Raw genomic sequence first — 18142 nt, 5'->3', positions numbered from 1 at the left:
CCAGTATACTGTGAGACAAACCTGGGACCCACTGGGATGCCCTCCGGCCTCCCTGGATGTCCTGGGCCACAGTTTGGAAACCTAAAGCAGGCTTGGTATGCAGGGAAGAGAGGAGAGTTCAGAGGAAAAAGAGAGAGAGAGAGGGAAGGAGAGAGGAGGAAGAGGAGGTGTAGTTGTTACAGGACGGATGTGTGTATGAGTCACACATGGCGTCCTCAGTGGGCGGGACCAGCCTGGACAGCTCAGTCTCTGATTGACCAGCCTTCCTCTTCCTGCTCCTCTTGCTGTGATTGGTCACCTTGCGGTTCCTGGTCTGGATTCCATCTTTCTTCATGGATAACGGCCTGTTGATCTGAGAACAGCAGGATAATGGGAACATTCAGTTGAATCAAATTAAATGTAAAATGTGACAAGACGACAGGAAATATGATGCAGTCATCTGTTGGGCCAATCACAAAATTTCCCATAACTTCATTCCAGATGTTTAAAGGCCCCTTCCAGAGTATTTTCTAATTTTTAAGATATTTCATAATGTGTCCTGACAGTGTTAATTAGCTACAATGTTCACCAAATATTCTTTTGACAAATAACTTAATTTTGTGCTAGTTAGTTGCTAAAATGGAACGATGACACATACGACTCGATGGAAGGCTATAGTCATACGTAATGACAATTTCATTATGACCGAGGGCATTCTGGCATGTTAACTAGCTAGCTGGCTGTTAGCTACATTAGCTATCCTTATAGTAGAGTTAGTAGTTAGTAGTAATGCCTTGAGTAGTTTTCTAGTAGAGTTAGTAGTACTTTGTGTAGTTTGTAGTAGATATAGTAGTTAGGAATAGCCAACCAACCTTGAGTAGTTTGTAGTAGAGTTAGTAGTACTTTGTGTAGTTTGTAGTAGAGTTAGTAGTTAGTAGTACCTTGTGTAGTTTGTAGTAGAGTTAGTAGCCTAGTTCGATTTTTGTAGCCTACTTGGCCAATTTTTCCCCTTGCTGCCCTGGTCACTGCTCCACCCTCTGCCGATCTGGGGAGAGTCATAGAGCATAGACTAGCACCATGCTTCCTCCAACACATGCGCAGTTGCCAGCCGCTTCTTTTCACCTGACAGCGGGGAGCTTCACCGGCAGGGCGTAGCACGTGGGAGGATCACGCTATTCCCATCAGTTCCCTTCCGCCCCGAACAGGCGCCCCGACCGACCAGAGGAGGCGCTAGTGCAGCGAGCAGGGCACATACCCCTAATCCAGCTTCCCACCTGCAGACGCAGCCAATCGTGCCTGTATGGACGCCCGACCAAGCCGGAGGTAACACGGGGGCGTGAACCTGTGACCCTCGTGTTGGTAGGTAGTAATACCTTGTAGTTTGTAGTAGAGTTAGTAGTACCTTCTTGTGTAGTTTGTAGTAGAATTAGTAGTTAGTAATACCTTGTGTAGTTTGTAGTAGAGTCCACAGGCATTGCAAACCGGCTCTCCAGCAGCGTTCCTCCTCCACAGTGTGGTGGTTTCAGTCAGGCAGTTCACACACTGTGTTCCCTCTCTGTGACTCACCAGCTACACACACACACACACACACACACACACACACACACACACACACACACACACACACACACACACACACACACACACACACACATGCATACAGTATGTATATGACCCAACCAATAATTATATAACCATAACAATACTGTATATATTTCAACCTTAAAGGTATTATGTGTAAGAATCAGAATTTCTGATTCTTACTGACACCAGTGGCTGTTACTGCAGCCTGTTGCTCGCGCTCGCACTGTCAGCACGAGTGAGCAGCGGCCCAAACAGTGAACACGCCACCCAGCGGCCCGAGGAAACGGCCAATCACAGCTCTCGTGCTATTCACGTCTTCAACGGCTCTCATGCTGTTCATGTCTTCAACGGCCAATCACAGCTCTCGTGCTGTTCAGACAGACAGACAGACAGGCAGACAGACAGACAGGCAGACAGACAGACAGACAGGCAGGTCTGTTGTCTCACAGCTCTCCTCTTGGGCCTCAGCAGCGGTCTGTCGTGTCTGTTGTTCTCCTGCTGGAGGCTGCACCGGTGACACAGGTGACGAGCAGCGGTGTCTTTCTGCCACAGGGGGGAGCTGCTCGACCCACAGCTCACACACTCACGCTCTGCTGGGACACACGCGCGCACGCACACACACACACACACACACACACACACACACACACACACACACACACACACACACACACACACACACACACACACACACACACACACCTATAGATCTACCGTTGTCTACAATTGTGCAACGTGGACAATGAATCAGATGAGGCTCTTCTCATGAGTTTGAAAAATAAGCTCTATCATTCGTATATAACCCACGTATGAAACAGAGTCAGCCGGCTAGAGTCAGACCTTCAAGCCTCCCAAAGCTCATGGCTCCATAGGGTTCCATTGCCGTTGCCACCCAGTGACCGGTTTGTTTACCAAAATGCTGCTCGGCTGATCCCTTGTATAGCTATACAACAAGCTAACCATGGCCTCTCCCTCCCGAGTTAGAGTCATTATGTTTATTTTATTTGTTTATGGTAAATCACATCCAAAATTCTAATTTAAGCAGACATGCATGTGATACACGATGGTTAAAGGTAAATGACAACACACATGTTTAATGAGAATTGAGTAGGGGGGCTACAATAAAATAAAAAAATTCACAAGAATATGTGGATCAGATACACGCTCTTATACACTGTCCACTCATGAGAGAGACAGGTAGAGGTGAGACAGACAGACAGACAGACATACATTAATCCCACCTGGTACGCTGGTCTCCCCCCAGGATAGACCCGGTGACGCCCAAACAGTAGAGTAATAGTCGCCATAGTAACCACTCCCCCCTCCTGGTGTGGGGGGGATGGGGAGGCTCTCCTGGAAGTCGAACCCGGAGCCAGGCGGAGCGGGGAAGGGGGAGGAGTCACCGTATAAAGAGGAAGGGGGCGGGGCATAAGAGGAGATCAGTGATTGACAGTCGGAAGCGTCCAACCAGTGGCTGGAGTAGATGACCTGGTTACCTGGAAGTGAGAGGAGAGAATTACTGAAGCACAGACTACCACAAATTACGTTTGAAACAACCTGGTTGGGTTTAGGCAACTAAAACAACTTGTTTTTTTTACAATATATTTATTGATTTTCCCACATTAGTAAAACAAATAGACAAACATCAAGACAATATTGAAAAGCTAATTGGCAAGACATTAGTAAAGCCAATAGAATGTCCACAAGGGGGAGGTGTCTCACAATTTTTGGGGGAAAGAAACCCGGCTACTATTTATTTGAGAGACACAGATAAAAGCGAAATAATTGACATTGTTAAACATTTTAAGAACAAAACTTCAAGGGATTGTGATGATATCGATATATTTTTAATTAAACAGGTAATTGTAGCTATAGCAGATCCCATAGCACATATCTGCAACCTCTCACTGAAGCTGGGCTCCTTTCCCACCAAGATGAAAACAGCCAAAGTCATTCCCATCTTTAAAGCCGGTGAGCAGAATCTTTTCACTAACTACAGGCCAATCTCAGTATGAGATACTAACTGATAGGCAATATGGTTTTAGACCAAATCGATCTACAGCTTTGGCACTAATTGACCTTGTGGAAGAACTAACAAGCAGCATTGACGACAAGAAGTTCGCTGTAGGTGTATTCATTGACCTTAAAAAGGCCTTTGACACAATTAATCATGACATTTTGCTTCAAAAATTGGAAAGGTATGGGATCAGGGTAATAGGGCTCAATTGGATAAAAAGTTATTTAGAACATAGGCAACAGTTTGTGAAGATGGGAGAGAAAAGGTCAACGCTGTCAAACATAACCTGCGGTGTACCACAAGGTTCAATTTTGGGTCCAAAATGATTTATATTATATAAATGACATTATCAATACCTCTAATATATTTAAATTCGTAATATTTGCCGATGACACAAATGTCTTTTGTGAAGGAGAGAACCGTCAACAGCTGTTGAAGATTGTCTCTGATGAGCTAACCAAGTTGAAACTGTGGTTTGATTCAAATAAGTTATCCCTCAACATAAAGAAAACAAAATTTATGTTTTTTGGGAAACGCAAGATTCCAGAACATTTAGCCATTGAAGTACTTACTGTGTGATAACACCAAGTTCGATAGAGTTTATGAAAACTCCTTCTTGGGAGTAATAATTGACCACAGTCTCAACTGGAAACTGCAAGTCAAACACATCTGTTTTAAAGTGGCAAAAAGACCGTTGGTATACTATGCAAAGTCAGACACATACTGAACCAGAAAACAATGTACACACTCTATTGCTCGCTTTTTCTTCCCTATTTGTCCTATTGTGCTGAGGTGTGGGGCAATACCTACAAAACCACCCTAAAGACAATATGCACCATGCAAAAAAAGGCAATAAGAATAGTTAACAATGTTGGCTATTATGAGCATACAAATGATTTATTTTTAAATTTACAAACATTAAAATTGATGGATTTAGTTGATTTCAAGACCACACTAATCATTTACAAAGCTAAAAACAAATTACTCCCTAACAATATACAAAAATGGTTCAAAGAAAGAGAAAATGGTTATAATTTAAGAAGGAGAGGGAATCTCTTGCAATCCAATGTGCGCACCACACTCAAAAGCATGTGCATATCCGTCAACAGGGTGAGGCTGTGGAACAATTTACCTGAAGTGATCAAAGAAAGTTTACACATCGCTCAATTCAAAAAGCAGTTTAAAATGTTTACCCTAGAGAACTATAAAATATAAGAGGTTGCACTGAATCGTTTTGCTTGTCTGTTTCATATATCCAGACATATATTTTGCTTTTTTCCCCCCAGTATTTTCTTGTACTTTATTTCTAGAATATTTTGTTCTTTATTTCCAGAACTATTTCTTCCGATAAACTAATAGTTTATTATTTGGAGAAATGACTGTACTTTTGATAAACAAACAGTAACCGTCTCAAAAAATTAAGATGTATAAAACCGGTACGAAACTACAAGCATTAGCTTCTTCCTTCTCCTTTTTTCAACATGCAGACACCTGTAATTTATTTTCTCGGTATAACATGTGAAACCATGTGGAAAATGCTTGATTGTTTGATCTCATGTTCAAAAATAAAAATCTCAATAATTCATTCATTGATAGAGAAAAAAATACACAGAAGAAAAGTAAATTAATAAACATTAAAAGAAAATCTTTGTTCTCCTTTCTATTCAAACTCGACTCATCACTTAAGCATCCCTGGTTTCCTCAACCTCTCATAGCATCTTAGACAAATCCGTGTTTTCCATAAAGAAAATTAATGGTTCCCATATGGAATCCGTTCAAAATATAGGTTATTTTCTCCATTGATAGGCAGGAATTTTCCAGAGCCACTGACCTAAATGCGGTCTACTTACATTTTTCCACAATAAAGGCGTTTAGCATCTAGCAAACATAAATTGATTTCTTTTTTTTGGGGGGGGGGGGGGGGGGGGGGTCAATATACCTAGTATAAACAATTTAGGTTCTAGAGGTAGATTTATATAAGTCAGGAGATGCACGTCATAACAGACGTCACACTTGACTTATGTTGAGAGCTGATTGCTATTGTTGATATGAGGTAACATGACTGGTCCTCATCTTGAAACTTGGTCGAGAGTGAGACCACCATTTCAATCATGAGAGACCAGTGGGTAAAATTTGACAAGAAAGCTTTATTCACAAAATAGCATGGCGACTAGTTTTGGCATAATGACTCCGTGGTAAGATGACCCTCTTCTTGTGCTGAGAGAGGAGGGCATCAGCTCAGACTAGAATAGAGACATTTTTAGAGAATCCGGCCTTTCCATGCTTTCAGCGACTTACGAAAACCACTGATCGGCTTGGCCTTAGCGTTAGCAAGCTCGGCTTACTGTCACAATCCCGTGGCATCCCTTTCAGATGTTGTAGGACAGCCATTTCACACTGTGGGCCGGGGCCCACTGGTGGGCTGCAAAGGTATTGCAAGTGGGCCACCAAATCATTTACGATCTTCGTGGGGAAAGAAAAGATTATGTATGAGAATGCATTTCTCCATTGTTGAATGATAGTTATTTAATTTATAATTAATTATTTGTTAATTAGCCTATTGCAGACAGCCCCTGACTTTTAGTTCCTGGTTTCTGTGTACTGCTGATGGACAGCTCCTTTTATCGTTAAAATAAAAAGTGCTCTGAGAACGCATTATTTGGTCTCCACGCTGTTGACGGTTAGATGTGGGCCGCCAACATTTTTGAGATTTTCAAGTGGGCCAGGTTGGGAAGCACTGTTGTAGGAGGTTCTGCTGGACTACCCTGCACATCCAAAAATGACAAGAAAATAACCTGTGAGAGGACCTCTCACGTCAGTATCGTCAGCTGGATGACAACATGTTGGGAACGGGCTGTGTAGACGGGAGGAGACTGACCGTGGCTCGCTGCTTCTGCTCGAGGTGTCATCACGGGAGAGGAGAACCAACCAGCTACTTCCAACCAATCTGACATCATCGCTGTGTGGTTCTGAGGCTGTGACATCATCACTGTGTGGTTCTGAGGTGCTGACATCATCACTAGGAGAGAGAAAAACTAGAGAATAAAACAAAGGAAGAAAGAGCTAAAATACTGTGCTAGAAAACAACACAAATACAAGAGAAATAAAAAAGACAATAAGTGACAGAATAAAATAATAGCATCAATAATATTTTAGAACAGAAAGGCCAAGTACCACCTCTGATCAAAGAAAACCATCCATGTACCAATGAGCTATGAGTGCAGTATGCAAAAAGATGGAGATCTCATTGGGACTCACCTGGTTAAGTTAAGGATAAATAGCCTAAATTTAAAACTATTCAAAATCTATTCAAAATGTTTGATTCTGCTGCTAAACCACAAATTCACAAGTTATAAACACTGTAATGGTTTCAGAGGGTCATCGGAGTCATCTGGCGTCCCACCTGGCAGCGTTCCACGTACCGCTGATGGTACCTGTACCACAGTTTGAGAACCACTGATGTAGAGAATAAAACTAAATTAAAATCCTGATACTCACAGAGACCGACCTGCTGAGTCAGGAGAGAGAGGGATGACAGAACAACAGGTAGGATGAGGAGAGAGACAGAAGGAGAGAGACAGAGAGTTGGGTTAGAACATCAGAGAGAGAAGCTGTCTGGACTCTGGTTGCTCTGTCAGTGAAGCAGACTGTGTGTGGTCTGCAGGCTGAGCTGGTCCAGAGGAGAGGAGGTGGGAGGAGCCAGGTGGAGCACACTCAGACTGAACCCTGGAGTCAGTTCAGCCTCTTTTTTTCCCCACATAGGGCATGCATTGCCAAAAAGCATGCTCTCATCCTGGACCAGAGACCTTGGAATTGACAGGGGAGAAGAAAGAAAAAGAAAGAAAGACAATCTTCCATCTTTTTCCCATTGTCTTTAATGATAAATCTGATAACTAAAAAGTGTCATTTTTCAACTCCAACGGAAACAGTGGTGCTTTGAACACCTTGTTGTGTGACACAAGCGTTGAAGCCATCTGTTGGATCCACTGTGCGCCCTGCCTCTTTAAACGGTGGGCTTTATATACACGCCGCTCTGACACACCCACCAAACAAGAGACAACGTAGCTCACAGCCAATACGTCATCCCTGCGGTACGCTGTTGCAAACGGTTGCAAAATGTTTTGAGTAGACATGACGTTCAACCCGGAAAACATAGCACACGGTGCACATTTAGCAGATTGAATACACCTCAACACAACTCAACTCTATTGCCTTTTATTTATTGTCATTGATATTATTATTATTTTACCGATAGACCCTTTTCACAGGGGCCATTTTGTGTCAAAAAGGCAGAATAAACACAGGTGCAAGCAAGACACTAATGAGGGTTTCCAACTTCCAATCATGGAAGTTTGAAACCCTCATTAGTGTTTTGCTTGCACCTGTGTTTACCCTGCCTTTTTTACACAAAATGGCCCCCGTGAGAAGGGTCTATTGTGCAATCGGAGTTAATTTATTTTTCACGTTTTTACTACTACTGAAAACAGTACTGTAAAAATAATAGTTTTTGTATTTTTTTGTATTACATGTATTACTAGTGACCTTTCAGAACTATATTTTAAAACATGTGATGGTTATAAAATAACTATAAAGTAGCATTGTAGAGTACCTCATCTCTGTGAGCGTGTCAGTAGAGTGACTCGCCCCGTCTCTCTCACATTCAAACTGACCAGAGATATGAGCTACTGAAATAAAAGATATGGAAACCAGCTGCTGAGTCAATAAAGGAGTGACTGAGATAAGGAGCTTCGACCAGTGAGCTGAGGTCATGTGACCTGCAGGACAGGCTGCGGTCATGTGAATATAAAATACCCATAATGCACTGCCATTTCTAGTGAACAGAGAATGTAGCCTACATTCTCTCTCCCATATACCACAATGCAATGCTGTCATGTTTACAGAAGGAGAAGAAGAGTGAGGTAGGTGAGTGAGAGAGGTGTCTGAAACTTGTTTGATCATTCCCCAAATAGTTTACTATATGATAAACACTACATGGGGAATAGTATCTAGTACAGTGGTTCCCAACCTTAGGGTCGCGACCCTAAATGTGGTAGCCTGGGATTCAAATAGGGTCGCCTGAAATTTATTTGTATTTTTTTTTACACCAGACCCAATTTAATACTACCGAAGATGATTAGGGTCACTTGCGATTTTTTTTGTACATTTTTACTTATTTTTTAGTTCTGAGTTTAAAGTGATAATCTCTAAGATTTCAGTTTTGTTCTCTTGGGTGACACCTATGGCAATGAGTGGTAATTGCAGGTGACATCCAAACAGTGTTGCATTATGTGACATTACTAATGTCACTATATACTGCAAAGGCTTCCATCAATGGACCATATCCTCAATCAACATTGTGAGTGACTCTAATTTTTTTAGATGAAAATCTTTGAGATTATAACTTTAAATCAGGATTCTGAAAATAAAGCCAGAGTTTTTAGATTAAAGTCAGAATTCTCAGATTAAAGTCAGAATTCTGCAGGGGAAAAAGAAGCACACTATGTGACATCACTGACGATGTCACTGATGACATTATCGATGGTGTACCGGAATTTGAATGTCGCGGGTCCCTAGATTTTGGCGACTTCAAAATAGGGTCACGAGCAAAAAAAGGTTGGGAACCCCTGATCTAGTATAATAGTATCTCCCTGCACCGGAGAGTCTAGCTGGTAATACCTCCACTCTGGTATAGCGGGGGGGAAAGGCTCTCTTTACCTTTACAACGATCCACCAAAAGTAACAAGCAGGCCTGCTTTATTGCACAATCCAAATCTTTGTCAAAAGTTGCCATTTTCTGCGTGTAGCAATGAGCTAGCGTTGTTGTTGTTTCACAGCGATTTGACACGCACAGCGGCGGAGGCATTTGAGATCGACAGATTCGACATGCAGTCAGAGCGGGTCTGAGCCAATGGCAGAGCTTGCAGGGAACGGAAAGGGATTTTCTTCCGCTGCCGACTGAAATGGTTTGTATCAATGAGAGCTTATAGCAGCAGCCTGCTTCCATGAAGTCAGACTAGGGGAACAGTAGACTCAGTTCTCAGTCTCTATCCGCTTCGCTCTGTTGGCGCCACTCAGCAAACGTCTGGGAGCCGAGACTGAGGGAATAGTGACTGAGTGAACCATTCCAAACACGGCTACAGACACACTTACACACTTCACCCCCTGTTCCAGTGTATACAAAAAGACTTTGCCAGTGAGAAGGATTTATTTCCAAAAGCCACACAGTTTAGTAGTTGTAAGTCTGCAGAGGCTTTGAAACAAATTTCTAACAATCGCATCTGCAATTGTAGCAGACCTGCAGGACACTGCAGGAGTGAGGTTTGAACTGAGGTCTTCATTTGACATCGACAGGTTAGTTTAAACATTTGGAGACGACATGTTTTCATCTAAGCTGGGTTGGAAAAACACCAAACGCTACCGGTCAGGGAACACAGGAAGTGATGTCACAGAGTCAGAATCAGTTTGACTGAAAAAGTGGGTTTGCAACCAACCATGCTGGTCAGGAACAGGGGGTGTGTCCTCAGAGGCAGGGGGCGTGTCCTTGGAGGCAGGGGGCATGTCCTCTGGTCAGTGGCAGGGTGTGTGTCCTCAGAAGGGGGCATGTCCTCTGAGGCAGGGGCATGTCCTCAGAGGCAGGGGTGTGTCCTCTGAAGCAGGGACGTGTCCTATGGTCAGAGGCAGGGGGCGTGTCCTCGGAGGCAGGGTGTGTGTCCTCAGAGGCAGGGGTGTGTCCTCTGAAGCAGGGACGTGTCCTCTGAGGCAGAGGCATGTCCTCAGAGGCAGGGGTGTGTCCTCTGAAGCAGGGGCGTGTCCTGTGGTCAGAGGCAGGGGGCGTGTCCTCGGAGGCAGGGGGCATGTCCTGTGGTCAGAGGCACGGGGCGTGTCCTCAGAGGCAGTGGGCGTATCCCTGCAGCAGGGCGGGGTCGACTAGGCTGTGCTGCAGGGGCAGGTCCAGGGAGAAGTGATTGGGGGGAGGCAGGGGGCGCTGGCGGGGGGGGCGGCCCCCCCTCTGAGGGATGGGCAGCTCAGAGTGATGAGCGGGCAGAGGACAGCAGAAGAAGTACGGGTGCAGCAGAGCCTGTGGGACCAGGTGATGACCTCATTACAATATACACTTACATACATACATACATACATACTGTACAGAGATGACATCATCACAATGTACACTTACATACATGCCTAGATCATTTCACTCAGACTTAAAAAATAAATAAATAAAAAGATGTTTTTGTCTGAGTGAAATGTTCTATAGTCTCTCCTGATTCTAAATATAGCTGGTTCGACCAAGCAAGTAAATCTATTTTTATAAGCATTTTACAAAATGTCTATGTGAAAATGAATTGGTTATGAAATCTCTTAGGTTGTATGCTGAACTTATGGGCATGACTAAGCCCTCGTTCACACAGGACACCGAACGTAAGCAGAACTGAAGCTTGAAGTCAGCACAAGCTGAACGTACGCCTTACTGTTCACACAAGACGCCTTCTCTTTTCCTCTCAGCGCCTACTGTCGCGCCTTGAACCCACCCACAACTCCCATTGACTTCATGCCTCAAGGTACAGCGTAGGTACAGCTCCGGTTGAGCGTTGCTTCGGCGTGCTGTGTGAACGTGGGCTTAGGCCCTCTCAGTGATTCCCAAACTGTGGGCTGTGGCCCACTAGCGGGCTGTGGAGGTACTGCAGGTGGCCCGCGAGTGGTCTGCCAACACTGATTTTCACGGGCAATCAAATGGCTGTAGCAGGGTAATTTTTAAAGCTACAGTAGAGATCCTGTTATCAGAAGAAAGTATCCACCTTATTTTTTAATGCCCCACTGTACAAATAATTGTGGGTACAAGTTCCGGTTTAACGTGACTTATTGTTGCAGCTTGCCATTTCCTTTGTTATACTCTTTGGCTGCAGACCCGAATTATAAACCGGAAACTGGAGTACATTATCAAAGTTATAAATATAGTCACGTTATAAACAACTAACCAACGCTGGGGGTCCGTATGGAAACAGTGCTACTCGAAATGGTTAAAAGTTAATGAATTTGGTCATTTAGTGGCGTTTTACTGCCATGTAACATAGCTAGCTAGCCGCTAACATTAGCCACAGTAGGCTGCGCACTGTGCTCTTAAAGGGATATTTATCGACAAGATTTTTGCCAAGCTGGATGTGATTAGTGATTTGCTCCATTCTTCGCCCAGACGGCCGTCAAGCTGTCAGCAACAAGGCTGGGAGGATCACACCGGAAGAAAAACGCATAGGCATCATGGCCGCTAGAAATAAGGTGGATAGGAATGAACACACAAAGCTAGAAATGAGCCCGTGGAGCACACACTATTTCTAGTCAATTTAATATCTTAAAGAAACCAAAATATTTCTGGGGTTATCTCTAGGATAAAAACTTGGTAAGAGCTTGAGTTTGCTTTCTATAATCAATTTCAATTAATTAAATCATTCCATACAATTAATTAAAGTATAAGTGAAAGTCACCCAGAAGCCAACTCAAGTCAAGTCTCAAGTCTTCTGTCCATGCATCAAGTCAAGTCTCAAGCAGTTAAAATCGTGATTTGATCTCCCCTCTAACTACAACTGATTTGCGCATGCTTCATTCTAAGCTTAAACAAGCAAATAGTAAACATGTTGTCCCCCACCAGTTATGCAGTTCCACCCTGGTTAGTCCTATTCATTGTAAATGCCGCCCCCTAGCGGCACAAAGTCCACATTACAGTATGACTAACAAACGGGCATTACATTACATTATAAAAGGACTCTGCTTGGCCACAGCAGTTGAAGATACAGTGCCTTAAAAGTGCCAATTTAAGCTGCCATTGGTGAGTAGCAATCGTCATTTAATAATTAGACTTAAAACTTACTCATTCTCACAAGCATATGATATTATTTGATAGTGCACTTTATTTTATTTTACTAGTATTTCTCTCATTGTGATTGATTTATTACCTGTGTTTTAACACCCTTTCCTTTAACTTTAACTTATTGTTCTTACTGTAGCTCTCATACGGTCTGCTTTTACTTGACTTCTTTCAACTTGATCATGCACTGTATCATGTATTGTACTGGTTTATGATGTCTTCTTTAACTGTAAAGTGTTTCGGGACCATGTCTCATGGTGATTTTACACTATAAATAAAACTGAATTGAATTGAATTGAATTGATAACCCTAATTTGTATAATAAGTCATTCTCTTTGTACATTGCTGGACTGTCATCACCAATAATAGGATTGAGCTATTGTACAATACACTTAGTAAAACAAGTAGATTGTCAACTTTTTTGGTCATCTTGATTAGTAGAAAATCTTTATAACATTTATAACTTTAACCGGATCTGTGTGCGTTATATAGCTGAGACATCACATGCATTAGGATGGCTTCATCTTCCATGTCACACAAAGATAATAGGATTCTGTCAGGACCATCTGAGCAGTGAATTATTTTGAAAAGTATAAATCTGTATATAAGCTGCTGTACTTCCTGTTTCCTCATTACAGGTGAAAAAGAGAAAAGAAAATGGGTGAGCTAGTAACGTATGCTGTGCTGCTACTTTTGGCTTTCTCAATAACAGGTAAGTTATATATAATTATAATTATTATTATTCCTCAGTCCTTATTGGAAGCTATGGATTCATAGATTAGGTATAGATTGCTGAAATTAAATAGATGAAGGATGTTAGAGAACATGGCAGAATAAAAAAATCTGAATTCATTATAGGTTATTTACTTTTGCATTTACAATTTCAATTTCTTATTTGGCAGAGCCTTTGATCCAAAGCCACATACATAGAGATGTTAATGTTGTGCCAGTGATCGGTGTTGGGCAATAACGCACGACTCACTAACACGTTACTGTAACTTTATTACTTTCCCCAGTAACTAGTGTAAGGGATTACAGCTTCCCAAACAGTCATTATTATATTACAGTTACTAATCCAAGTAACTTCATTTGGTTTTTTGAGCTAGGTAGACAAATACATAAAAAGTATGCAGTTTGGCTTGGATTGTTGACTGTTAAGTTAATTAATGTTCCAATGAAGTGGATTCAGTTCTAAAAGGAGCTGGCTAAAGAGATTCTACGTCACTTTAGTAACGAGTAGATCATTGTATTACTTTTTAACACATTCACTGCCAGCCATTTTTTTTTTACTGTAAGTAGCTTCTGCCAAGCCGTTTTTTGAGGATTCTGGCTCATTTTACAAGAGCCGAGGATAATTTTCTGCTTGGACTTTGTGAACACGAAGTTCACAAAAGTACTAATAGAATGTGTGCTTTCTCTGTCTAAAAGAGTTAGTTTGTAGAGTTAGTAGTTATGTAGATATTAGCCGTTGAGTACAGCATGGTTTCAGTGTCTGAGACAGGAAGCTGAGATAATCGCAGTTTTGTGAAATTCAATCAAACAGGCAGAACAGTCACTTTAACCATTTATTTTTGGCATCAGTGAGAGATCAGACATCTGAACAATATAGTTCTGAACACCCTCTCCCTTAAACTCCTCCCTCCGTGGGCGTGTCTGGTGGCGTTTGTCACAAGCCAGTTTCTCCTGCCTGTCTGAGCAGTGAGCAGCCTCCCTCTCTGGCGGCCCCTCGTCGGCGAGTGTGGCGAGTGTGGACTGTGGATAGGACTCAATCGTTTCTTGGATTTTCGGTTGAGAGCTTTGATGAAGCTTTGTGCGATTCTAGGCTTTATGCTGCCCACCCAGTCTATTTTTGGAACCCACCCGCCCGTGTGCAGCAGCGTGAAAGCGTTTTCGCCTACAGTATGAGAATGAGGCTCGTTCGTTTCTGGGTTTTCGGAATGCATGCGATTCTGGCCTTTCTGCGGGTGTTTCAAAGTGTGTTTCACCCATAATCTATTATGCAAATTTGCAATCCCCCACGCCAGCACCGCTCTCCGCTCTCTGTGTGCTGCTGCTGGCGCGGCCGCTCTCGGGCGAGTCTGGTGACTGATGACTGTAAAATCGCCAAGCCATTTCCTTGAGAATGGCTTTCTCCCGCGGCTGTTTTTGGTTGCCTTTCTCTCTGTCGGGAGAGCACTGTCGCCACTTAGTTGGTCGGTAAAATAGATTATACTAATTCAATACTTCCAATATTTTTATAGGAGACGTGGGGGGCATTGATCCACGTAGCACCGTCAAAAAAATATATATATATTTTTTGACGAGTCAACTCGTCACTGGCAGTGAACGGTTGGATTGTGTTTGACGAGTCAACTCGTCATTGGCAGTGAACGTGTTAAAGGAGTAAAAAGTAACATTTTTACTCCACTTACAACATGATAGGGAACATTTAAATCACATTAGCCTTTATTTGGACAATCACTAGTTACTTTACTTACTTTTACTTTACTTTATTTCATTTGGCAGACGCTTTTATCCAAAGCGACTTACATCACATTTCAATACAATTCATTCAGAGAAATACAAACAATGAAAACATAACTAAAACCATATATAATCAATAAGGGTTAACCGATTCCGGAGGGACCCAGGTGTAGCCCGAAAAGGTACGTTTTTAGTCTCCGGCCAAAAATCGGCAGTTAATATCATTTAAGTTACACATACTTATGGTACATACAGTACATAGACAAGACGTCATATTCAGATAACCTGTAGCGCACATTTGCAGCTCCTCTCTATCTCAGACTGTACCCTGTCACTGTGTCACCATGTCCTGTACAGAGCCAGAATAGCAGATAGCTTGTCTGCAGATTAGCCTTCAAATGTGCGTCAAGACAGATGTAATCTGATGTGTGTCTTATAAGTATCCTTGACTTTCTGTTCATTGCATTGTAAGCCTGTGTATCACCAAGATAAAGCAGCATCATGGCATGCTTGACGACCCCTTATGGTATGTTCTTGAAATGATTAAGAACGAGAACAAAGTCATGAACTCACATTGAACTGAGATAATGCAGAAACCAGATCATATTCAGAGTGACCGTAGGGAGTTGGCGGAGGAATTACGATCTAAGGAGGGAACAAGATATAAGACCTACCAAGCCATCAACCCAGATATATCTGTTCACCCACTTTTACCAGCAAGACACCGTACATCGAAGACGACCTGCGAATAAGCTTCACAAGGTTCAGACTGTCCTCTCACAGACTGAGAGTAGAGATGGGAAGGTGGAAGTCGTACACCACCAGAACAGCGAGTGCGTTGCTGTAAGACTGGCATCCAAAATGAAGAACACATATTGGTGTGCCCAGGCTGTCACGCAGGACTCCTAGTGTCCTAGAGAATCCTAGTGATGATACATGCCTGCCTTGAGCTTTTAGAGCACCAGCAAGCTTCTACGGAGTGATGGTATTACTTTGTGCTGTCAATTGTACTGAATTACTTTTTATTACTTTTACTTATGGGTTTATCATATTCATGTGTTTTCTTTTTTATGTTGTTTGGACCCAAATGTTTTAACTATTTGTGTCAATAAAAATAACTAACTAACTATCCATTCGTGAATATACAAGAGTGCATCTCTTGGCCAAGATCTATGTTAACTCATTCAGGGCCAATGACGTCTTTGACGTGTTATCAGGAATAGCCCAGAGGGCCAATGACGTGTTTGACGTGTTTTTGTTTTTATTACTGCAGGGCGTAGTTCAAACACTTCCTCAGCCTGTGACATAGTATCAGGTCCCTAGCATCTAAGACAACACGTGAACAAACACATACCGCAGCTGTTGTTTTGAAATTGAGCAAGAGGAAAAGCAGAAAACGGATAAACGCTTCCTTGTGCACTATGTGCAGACAGGAGAAACGCCATTGAAACGCCCCTCGGCGCGCTGCAGGAGCTGGTCGCTTTCCTGTGTGCCAGCCGGAGAAAACGGGAGAAAGTAATCCAGAGATGCGTTTGATCATCGGAGGAATGAGGAAATGATCGATCAGAGGGCGGTGAGGACGTGTTGAATAGCCGAGGGGAAAACGGGAACGATCAAATAGCAGGGAGGATACAGGGAGACATGGACGAGGACGGGTGGACCAGAACAAAACAAAATAAACACACGAACAGCTAACAAGCCAGAAGCGGCAGTCACAGCAGCCCGCTGTCCGTTCTCAAGAGCTATTCAGTTGGTTCATGAAATCGCTGGGCTGCGTGCCCTCCAGTGTTGCTCCTGGCCAATCCCGGCGCCACAGGGCGTGGTTATTGCTTATCCTATGTGGGGTTAGAAATCACGCAACGAAGGGGGATCGTGTGTGTGTGTGTGTGTGTGTGTGTGTGTGTGTGTGTGTGTGTATGTGTGTCTGTCTGTCTGTCTGTCGGTGTGTCTGTCTGTCTGTCTGTCTGTCTGTCTGTCTGTCTGTGTGTCTGTCTGCACACTCACTCACACTGCTGTATTGTTGAATGTAAAAAAAAAAGCACTTCATGTGTATATATATATATATATATATATATATTTTTTTTCATTTGTGTCATAACGAATAGTATTTACATGTCTGATGTCAATACAGTTCAAAATAAAAGAATTGAGAGCGAGTTCTGCTTGAGAATGTGTATTTTACAGAAATTGCCTTTTCTCCTGTTTGTCATCTCAGAGAGACCTTTTGGGTGAAAACAGGGTGTATATAAATGGATATAAGTAGAGTACAGAACATGCTAAAAGCTCACTTTTTTTCCCCTGGTGAACCCAGAGACGTACATCTTCATTTTGAGGTATTGCAAATCACTCTGGTGCTAATAGATCATTTACTGTGGGTCTTGAAAGATGACCAACAATTATGAAAATCTTTGGCCTGTGCTAAATATTGGCAGTCCTAAACTGGCCATGAATGAGTTAATACATCATTTAAGACGGCTTCTGACTCCTTGCTCCATCTTTTGGTTTTCTTCAAGTGGTTTGCTGTTTACCTTTTGGCTGTCAATTTCTATTATATAACACACTTCCTGAGTAACAACACTGCCAGCGATTATGTAACCTGAATTTTTCCCACAGTCACCAGTGACCACAGGACTGGCTCAGGATTTGCCTCAGAAACGTTTTTACAGACCAACTCCATTGTGCGCAGCATGTTTCAGGATATGAAAATCCTATCAGCGGTGTCTGTTTGTCTGTCTAAATAACGCTCCAAACATAGGTTCAATTTTGGTGAGGGAAAACTATTTCAAAGGGGTCCCTTGACCTCTCAGCTCAATTTATCTGAATGAAAACTGGTTCACTGGGTACCCACCAGCCTCCCCTTTACAGATCAGGTAGCATTTTTCACAGCCTAAATAGCATTAATAGCTTGTGGGTTGATTTCTTGTTGTTGCTCATCACATTTTGTCTCAACAAATGTGTTATGCATTTAAATACTATTGATGAGTAAGGGGGGAGAAAATGTTGGCAAATTGGATTATTAATTTCCCATATGACCAGGTTCACATGCTCTGTTAAAATAAAAAAACATGTAGGGAAATACATCATCTTAGTCTTGTGTGTTGATCACAGTTGTGATTAAAGGGTTGGGTGCGCCCCGGGAGATTTTCAGATTTCGAAGTAGCCGCGGCATTCTTAAGTTTGGGAACCCCTGCTCTATACCATTAGTGTGTGTGTGTGTGTGTGTGTGTGTGTGTGTGTGT

At 42.6% G+C, this 18142-nt stretch overlaps 1 protein-coding gene across 2 annotated transcripts in view; it reads right to left on the bottom strand.

Annotated features, from left to right (window-relative positions):
* Positions 1–10372: 10372 nt before the first annotated feature.
* LOC310778678 (cyclin-dependent kinase 20-like) overlaps positions 10373–18142 on the bottom strand; it is a 22699-nt gene continuing 14929 nt past the window's right edge. For both annotated transcript variants that reach the window (XM_083639170.1, XM_083639169.1), the window contains exon 9: positions 10373–10658. In XM_083639170.1, coding sequence (XP_083495296.1) covers positions 10467–10658 — 192 coding nt within the window. In that variant the 3' untranslated portion in view covers positions 10373–10466. The remainder of the gene's footprint in view (positions 10659–18142) is intronic.

This window comes from Poromitra crassiceps (assembly GCF_964638095.1).
Source record: "Poromitra crassiceps genome assembly, chromosome: 6".
Lineage (NCBI taxonomy): Eukaryota > Metazoa > Chordata > Actinopteri > Beryciformes > Melamphaidae > Poromitra > Poromitra crassiceps.
The sequence above is the reverse complement of the archived record's forward strand: the minus strand, read 5'-3'. Positions and strand labels throughout refer to the sequence as shown.